The 8023-nt window shown below is 46.1% G+C and overlaps 2 protein-coding genes across 2 annotated transcripts; one reads left to right on the top strand and one right to left on the bottom strand.

Annotated features, from left to right (window-relative positions):
- The first annotated feature begins 88 nt into the window (after positions 1–88).
- On the top strand, positions 89–2974 carry six9 (SIX homeobox 9). The gene is made up of 3 exons (XM_055045600.1): positions 89–615; positions 1733–1893; positions 2804–2974. The coding sequence occupies exons 1-3, from the start codon at positions 232–234 to the stop codon at positions 2964–2966; spliced, it is 708 nt and encodes a 235-aa protein (XP_054901575.1). The 5' UTR covers positions 89–231; the 3' UTR covers positions 2967–2974.
- Positions 2956–7773, bottom strand: qpctla (glutaminyl-peptide cyclotransferase-like a). The gene is made up of 8 exons (XM_055045599.1): positions 7681–7773; positions 7084–7588; positions 6054–6200; positions 5444–5737; positions 4952–5113; positions 4364–4463; positions 4172–4288; positions 2956–3659 (listed from the first exon to the last, which is right to left on the bottom strand). The coding sequence occupies exons 2-8, from the start codon at positions 7300–7302 to the stop codon at positions 3514–3516; spliced, it is 1185 nt and encodes a 394-aa protein (XP_054901574.1). The 5' UTR covers positions 7303–7588; positions 7681–7773; the 3' UTR covers positions 2956–3513.
- Between the last annotated feature and the right edge of the window lie 250 nt (positions 7774–8023).

Here is an 8023-nt window from a genome sequence, read left to right as displayed (position 1 = left end):
AAGGTGCGCCGGCGGCTCGTGTTTGCACAAGAGAAGTGAGGAGGCGGGAGGCCTCTGATGTGTTATTGTAAGCCCTGATGGACTCAGGTTACCTGTCCGAGGGCATGATGATGCTCAATCCCAACACTCACGCTGGTTGGTTTGGTTTTGGTTCGTCCGCTATGATCCACGGAGGCTGCAGCTCTCAAAGGAGCTGAGCTGTAGAGGAGATTTTGGTCTGTTTTTACTGCGATGATCTTCACAACAGAGCAGGTCATTTGTGTGTGTGAGGTCCTGCTGCAGGGCGGTCACATGGATCGTCTCGCCAGCTTCCTCTGCACTCTTCCACCTTCTTCTTCTTTGTGCCACCGGGAGCTGGAGAGCGTGCTGAAAGCCAAGGCGGCCGTGGCCTTTCACCAGGGCCGCTTCTCGGACCTCTACACCCAGCTGGAGGGCTTCCTCTTCTCCCCGCGCAGCCACCCGTTCCTGCAGCAGCTGTGGCTGCGGGCCCGCTACGCCGAGGCCGAGAGGCAGCGGGGCCGGCCCCTGGGGGCCGTTGGGAAGTACCGAGTTAGGAGGAAGTTTCCTTTACCCCAAACCATCTGGGACGGCGAGGAGACCAGCTACTGCTTCAAGGTGGGAAGAAATCTGCTCCAAAACAAAACTGAAAACCGCTCTTTAGTTTATTCACCCTCTAACAGCAAAACGCTTTAATTACTTTCAGGACCTTCTCCTAAGTGCCTCGCAAAATTATTCAAAAGTTAGAACCAGAGCCTTTTTTTGGGGGACCAACACAGAGTGGTGCATAATTGCTACTTTTCTGTTTTGTCTTCACAAACAAAAACCTGGAAAGTGTGGCATTCTCTTGGGTTCAGGCATCGACTCTTGAAATGTTCAAGATTCAACAATCTCAAATTAATAAGTTGCAGCAACACTTCAGTTTGTAAGTATTTTTAAATTAGAAACAGCCTCGTACATCTAAAGTCTTCATCTGCAGTCCTCAGAGTTTAGATCGTCTCTGCCTCAAATCGCCAGATCAGTTTCATCAGGACGCTGGAGAATTTACCTGCATATTGAGGAAGTAATGCAGACTTTTGGTTCAGGTGTGTTGCACTAGGGACACGTCAAAAACTTACAGGAAAGTGACCCCTGACCACAAGACATTTCGGTGTTTCGGTGTTGCAGATGTTTAATCAGATTTAGGTCATTTGTTTTGATTTAAAGTGTCCCGTTGAAGCCACAGGCTGGCATCCTTTGGATCTTCCTACTTCCTGCTCCCAGCAGGCAAAGTGTTTGCACAAGCTCTGATCAAAATAACCTTTTTCTCACTCTTGCATCGACACCAGATTTTGACTGTGGCTCTCTGCAGATTCTCTTGGGATTTTGTTTAACCTAATCACTCGACTTCATGATGCTGTTTTCGCTAACAAAGTTTTGGGGGATCTGAATACTGTTCAAAGACGCTGCATGTCAAATTCTCTTAAGGATAACGCTTCAAATGGAACATATTTTTATTTAAGTCTGGTTTGCCAGTGTTGCTATTGCCTCAGCAGGATCAATTTTAATTCCATATTTGCTCTGCGATAAAAACAAATGAAAATACAGGTTTAAATGAACTGACCAAAGCTAAAGAATGTGTAATTTAATTCATTTTTTTCTTCCTGATGACCCATTAAACGTTGACTTGCCAACAGTCCAACATGTTTCTGATCCCTGATGTTCAGAACAGTAAACGACCTGATCTGTAAAGCAGGAGAAATCGCGGAGCGTGCTCCGAGAGTGGTACCACAGAAAGCCGTACCCATCCACCCAGGAGAAACGGGAGCTGGCCGCCGCCACCGGCCTGACCTCCACCCAGGTCAGCAACTGGTTCAAGAACCGCCGACAGAGGGAGCGAGCCGTGGATGTTGACAGGTCAGAGGAAGGTTAAACTCAGCTTTGATGACTTAAAGCATCTGGAGTAAAAAAGGGGGAAAAAACAAAGTTTTTATAAATTGTACTGAACTTTATTCTGTACAATATCAAAGCGAATGTACTGAAACCTACAATTATAGCACAACTTTCTCAACATTACGGACAACTCTTAAGACTTTGTGTCTAATATTTAAATCTGTATTTAGGAAATATTGGATCTCTCAACTATTACTGAGTGCGAATCACAAATAAGCCGTTAAATGTTTTCATTACGATAATTTGTGGAAAAATAACTAGATCTAACACCTATACATGTCTCTCAATTATGACTACAATCCTAAGTATAAATCTTAAAAATATTTTCAGAATGACATCAAAGCAATCCTGAGGATTTTATGTAGTATATTTTCCTGTAAGTATTATATTTTATATTTGTTTTTACTGCGACTAAATCTTTTTGTGCTCCTTTGACGTTCTTGGGTTTATTTCATTTGAATAAACTCTTGCTGGGGAAACAAACACGATCACTTTCTGAAGTTCGGAAGAACAAGCAGCTATAGCGCGACCCACGTTTGGAGGCCTCGAGTCCTCGACGCGGCCGTCGCGAGTTCGATTCCCGGACTCGACGATATTTGCCGCATGTCCGCCCTCCTCTGCTTACCTCCGTCCTCTCAGCCTAATTTCATATAAGGGGCACTAGAGGCCGCAAAAAAAAAAAAAAAAACACTGGAGGGTCAACTAATAATTCCTGAAGCTAAACAACCACAGCGGCGCTAACGAGGTCTCGTTCTCTGCTTTTTAAAGCCGCTCCAAGCTGAGCATTAAATTAGCGACAGCGCCCTCGCGTGGTAGAACTGGGTCATTAAAAGATTACGTCAGCGTCTCTAACTCGGTGTATTTTCTGCCTCAGTTTTCAGATTCCCCTCGCTGGAGGACGTTCAGGTGAAATCTACCTGTTCTCTGAGAATGAAGCTTCTCCCCCGAAGAGCCCACCACCCCGGGGACTCCGCCCGACACCTCCACCCTTGTGCCACCCTCCTCTTCCTCTTTATCACACGCATCAAGACTGCTAGGATTTTATTGACTAACAACACAAAGAAGATATAAAATGAAAATAATCGAGATAATCAGCAGAATTGATTCACAGGCGTTTAGACACAACATCGGGGCATTCATGTCAAATATTGAGTTCAATTCGAGGACAATGCTGGTAAACTGGTCTGTATGAGCTACAGTGTAACGTTTTGACCTTCAGAGTGTAAAAAGAAATAAATAAAAGTGATTTGGACTTCCAGAGAGCGCGGCCGGACGTCTACAGTAAAGATTGTGATGAAGTTAAAAGCAGCAGGTGAGAGAGGCCTTCAGTGACCAGGGGAAATCTGAGCGTCACAGACAGAGCTCAGCTCGATTTAATGAAAGTCCATCTTTAAGAAGATAAAGTGCATCTTCTTCATATTGACGGGGGTAAATTCTTGTTAAGGCTGCTCATGTTTTTCTACATGTTTTCCCATTTGCTTCAACGGGACATTGAGACACCGGGTCCATCTCGTCTGACTCGTCCAGATCAGCTGGACCAGAGGCTGGCTTTGTTCTCCTCCGAGGTATTTGGCATTTTTCGGTTCAGAGGCCCAGGTACTCGGCCAGGAACACGGCCATGATCTTCGTGAGGTTCTCTACGGTCGGGCGGTGCATGTTCTCCTCCGTGTCGTCCAGTGTGTGCCAGAACTGAGGGAAGGGAGTGGCGATGATGTGCAACACGGGGACGCCTGGAGGGAAAGGAGGAGAGAAGAAATACAAAAGTTCTTAAAACTGCAACAAAAACAAAAACCGGCTCGAACGCAGCGGTGAGCTGCAGTGCGTCGTGTTGTCTTTTTATAGACCTCGCCGTTGCAATGAGAGTCTGACCAACAACAAGCCTGCAGCGCTAAAATTATAAATGTTATCGATTGGCAATTGAACACAATCTCACTGAGAAGCACAGCAACGATTATCGCTCATCCTCACATCACATAAAACCACTGAACACTTCAATGTTTGTGGTTTTAACATTAAAAATGCGAAACAAGTTGAGTTTACATGAACACGCTTGGATGGCACTCAAGACAATATTCACATGTGCTCTGACATTTTTGTCTTGAATCACTCACTGCCATTACATTCTAATTTACTCATATTTTTAAATAAAAAAGGATTTGATCTTTAAGGAGAGTCAAACTCCCAACCTGTCTGGGAAGCAATAGCTCAAGTGGCTTCATTGTCTTTTCTTTCCGCGCCTTACCTTTGTGAAGGAAGGGGATGTGGTCGTCTTGAACGGGTCCGAGGTAAACGTCTTTCCTAAAATACGTCTGCTCCGAGGGGTGAGACACGAGGAGGCCCTGCCGATGGAGCCTCTTCTCTAAGGGGAAGAGCGCGGTTCAGATCCACAGATCACCGTTACGGCGCTCAGAGCCGAGGCGCACGCTGCACCCACCTGCAGAGATCAGTCTGTCGAACCAGCGTGCTGTGTTGTCGAAGTGATTCGCAATCAGCGGGTCGGGGCCACCGAGCAGGTCCAACAGCACGAAAAGGTCCTGAGAATGCAACCACAAGACATTTAACACGTGTGCTTTTTTTTTTTTTTTTTTTTTTTATGAATGTGGGGTTTAGTAGTTGGGCTAGTTGTGTAAATATGTTTGAAGTAAGACAAAAAGTAACTCGCAAGTAACTTTTCAACAGGATACAGGTGCGAGCTTTAAATCAACGTTTCCTAAATATTGATGTAAAGTTAATATTCCATTGGCAATTTATTTTACTGATAAGACATTTTTCCCATGTTATCAGTGAAATAATTTACTGATGGAACTAACATCAATATTAAGGAAATGTCGACTCAAACACCTGTAAAAGTTACTTGCTAGTCAGTCTTCTCTTATTTCAAGTGTGCAAAGATACTTGTGTTACTTGTTTTTTTTTTGAGGCTATGAAGAGCCGGGATATGAATTGTGCATGTCGACCGTTTTAATTTGATAAATGTGGGTTTATAAATGGCCCTGGTTGTTTCGTGTCGCTGCTTCCTCACCACGGCCTGCAGCGCGGTGGTGCGCGACGAGGCGGCAGGGTGGGGCGTGTTGCCCATGAGCTCGGCCAGGTGACGGGAGCCGTACAGCGAGTCCGTGGCCGTCCATTCCTCGAACGACTCCTCACCGTCGAAAAACACAAGCTGCAGGGTGACTGGGAGTTTCTAGGGCAGGAGGAAAAAAGTTAGTGATTTCATGAAGAGACCGTTTTCTAAAACGGGAGCTGGAGTCATCGTTTCCCTCCTGCAGTAACAGCGTACGGTAAATTACGGTCTCTGGGGAGAGGACAGGGACTGGAGTCAGCGTTTTCTGCACACACTGCAGCCACGGAGACAGAGCGATAAAAACAGAGCAGAACGGAACGGGAGAAGACTTTGGTCAGCGTCTTTAAACTTCAAAATAAAAAAAATAAAGCAATGACAAACAGGGTAACCTGATGCCCCAGCAGCTATCTGAATCCAAGCATCTCACTCCTATAGCAGAAAACAAAACACCTGCTGTTTGAATGATCTGAGCTGTGCGTCCAGAGCAGCGGCCAGCTCCAAGATCATGGCGCAGGGCACAGCAGAGTCGCTGGCCCCCAGGAAGACCCTCTCTGGGGCCCGCGGGTCCGGAGGCAGGGCCTTGGAGTCGTAGTGGCAGGCCAGCAGGAGCCTGCGTGGGGCTGCGGGGTCCAGGACGGCAACGACATTGGTGAAGGTGACCTGACCGCGAGGGGTCGGAGACCGGAAGGAGTCCAGATCCACTGACCAGCCAGCCGACAGGGAGGACAGGGTGGAGGTGATGTGCTGAAGCAGAGCAGAGGGAGTTTATTACTTGTTTTTTTATTGGCTGTTCTACTCCTGACTGCACTGACAGAACAAACTTGAGTTGTTGGTTTTTTTATGTTTGACCAAACTTGTGAAGCTATTGGTGCATTTTAGTGAGCTGAACTGGTGTCGTGGTTATGAAATAAATTTGTAATCCAGTACATTTATGTCTGTGTTTAAAAGACGAAACGATTTAAGTCGAGTCAGCACCGTTTCTCTGTATCGGATCGGCATCGGCTGGTGCAAAACCTCAGATGTCGGTATCCGAAGGGAAAAGCGTCTCAGTTTCACACACCTGCTGCACCGCCAGGCTGCCCCGAGTCCCTGGGAGCCTCTCTATTAGGATCGGCCGCAGGTGAGTCTCCCACAAGCGAGCGCCATCAACCAAAGAGGCCAGGCGGCGGATCTGGGCCACAGAGACTTTACTGGGTTTGTGGGACAACTGTTGGAGAGGAGATGAAATAAAAACAGGAATAATATCACAGAAATGGAATAAGATGTTTGTGAATTCTCAGACTCTTTATTAACCAGTATTTCATTTATGCAGTTGTTCTGTTGCTCCATACTGAAACGTTTCCATCTGTTTGTTTTTGCTGACGCTCGTCATCATTTTATGCATTCATGATAGCTACATTTATCACTTTTGGCATTATAATTTTATATGATGGAACTAAACGCTGGACCTTAAAGGGGCGGTATTATGCAATTTCCAGGCACTTTCATAACACAATCAAGCAACTATGTTACCTTCAGTTGTTATAAAAATGCTGCATATATCAAACATGCCTACAAAGAAATCTGTCTCTTTAAGAAGATCCAGCTCTTTCTGACACTCTGCCTTCTGCATGTCATCACAGCAATGCTCCTCCATGAGGCCGTTAACATCATTTGTAGGAACATTGCACTTAGAGGTAACTTGCATGACGAGCTCAGTTCCACCAGGTGTCTGCTAATTGCTGCAGGCTAGTCTGGAGGAGCTGATTGAGGGAGGTGTGGGGGAGGGGCTGCTCTGTGGGAGCTGGGAAATTTCATGATAGCAAGTAAAGTCACTTTCTCATAACACTCCCCTTTAACTGAAAAGATTGCCATAAGGCATGTTACAGCTTGTCAGTAGTGAAAGAAGACATTTGATACTCAAAGGCTTTAAAGCAAAAGATATGATGAAATATCATCCAGATTATTACAGATCCTCATCGATAACTACTCAGATCTGATTGCAACAATAAACTGGTTCAAATTAACTGTGTTTAAACAACTATCACAGACTTGCAAAACTAATCCAGGTAAAGTTCGGGTTTACGGCTCCCACTGTGGACGTGTCTCACCCTGTCCTTGGCCAGATCCACGGCTGGCAGGTGGCTCCCCTGTCCGCCGGAGGCGTCGTTGGACAGGTAGACACTCAGCACCACCGCCAGCACCAGGACGCCGAGCAGACCCAGCAGCAGGACCCGGGCTCTGGGGATCCGCGCCCGGTCGCAGCCGGGGAGGGAGCCGCCGTTGCTCTGCGGCGGAGGCTTGGCGAACCTGCGGCTGGAGCGGGACATAGTCCTCCTCCTGCGGCCGTGTTGAAGTTACGGCTACGTGTCCAAAGCGACGGCCTTGAGATTCACACAGGAAGCGATGATGACATCTGCAGCTGCTCGCCTCAACCTATCGATCCGGGATCAGCTGATACAGTTCCGCGTGCCGTCCTCGACGCTGAGCGCTCTGGAGCCATGGCTGGCTCTACATCTGCTTACTTCATTTAATAATAGCTGCAAGTTGCACCTACAAGCTGCAGGACCTCTGCAGATGTTCCTCGTCGCTTCCGGAAAACTCAGTCACTAGCAGCTAATGAAGAAAAACGTCATATTTTAAGCATACGCATCAAAACTACGCATAAACCATAAAAAACACAAATTTAAGTCACTCCCACCACTGACCTGGAGTCCAAACAAGTGATACTTCTTCTTCTAGGCCTTTTTGACAGTGAGGGCGCATCGGAGGAGCGCCATCTAGTGTACATTCCTGGCTAAATGTTTATTTTCCAAGAAGTGGAAAATAAAAGAAAAGAAAAGATATGTAAGAGGACATGTAGCCATTCGTTTAGAATTGGATCACAGTTCAATTAATAAGTAACAAAAGTTGTTTTTTCACCTGAGTAGCTGCGTTTCAGTCCAATAGAATTTCACTGTAAATTATTGCTTTGGTTATGTATTATTTTTAAAATGGATATTAACTGAATTGGCCTGTCATGCAAAATGTCCTGATATTTTGTTGCAAAAT

Source organism: Poeciliopsis prolifica, unplaced genomic scaffold, assembly GCF_027474105.1.
Source record: "Poeciliopsis prolifica strain line A6 unplaced genomic scaffold, Auburn_PproV2 SCAFFOLD022, whole genome shotgun sequence".
In the NCBI taxonomy this organism is placed as follows: domain Eukaryota; kingdom Metazoa; phylum Chordata; class Actinopteri; order Cyprinodontiformes; family Poeciliidae; genus Poeciliopsis; species Poeciliopsis prolifica.
Note: the sequence above shows the minus strand (reverse complement) of the source record. Positions and strands in the feature narration are given on the sequence as shown.

Excerpts from the sequence above, each read along its gene's own strand:
- qpctla (XM_055045599.1), bottom strand. The coding sequence starts at position 7,302 with ATGTCCCGCTCCAGCCGCAGGTTCGCCAAGCCTCCGCCGCAGAGCAAC. Across the intron at positions 5,114-5,443 it reads TCAGATCATTCAAACAGCAG|AAACTCCCAGTCACCCTGCA; the intron begins GTGTTTTGTTTT and ends CTCCTGCCCTAG. Across the intron at positions 4,464-4,951 it reads CCACCGCGCTGCAGGCCGTG|GACCTTTTCGTGCTGTTGGA; the intron begins GTGAGGAAGCAG and ends TTGCATTCTCAG.
- six9 (XM_055045600.1), top strand. The coding sequence starts at position 232 with ATGATCTTCACAACAGAGCAGGTCATTTGTGTGTGTGAGGTCCTGCTG. Across the intron at positions 616-1,732 it reads AGACCAGCTACTGCTTCAAG|GAGAAATCGCGGAGCGTGCT; the intron begins GTGGGAAGAAAT and ends TCTGTAAAGCAG. Across the intron at positions 1,894-2,803 it reads CGAGCCGTGGATGTTGACAG|TTTTCAGATTCCCCTCGCTG; the intron begins GTCAGAGGAAGG and ends TTTCTGCCTCAG.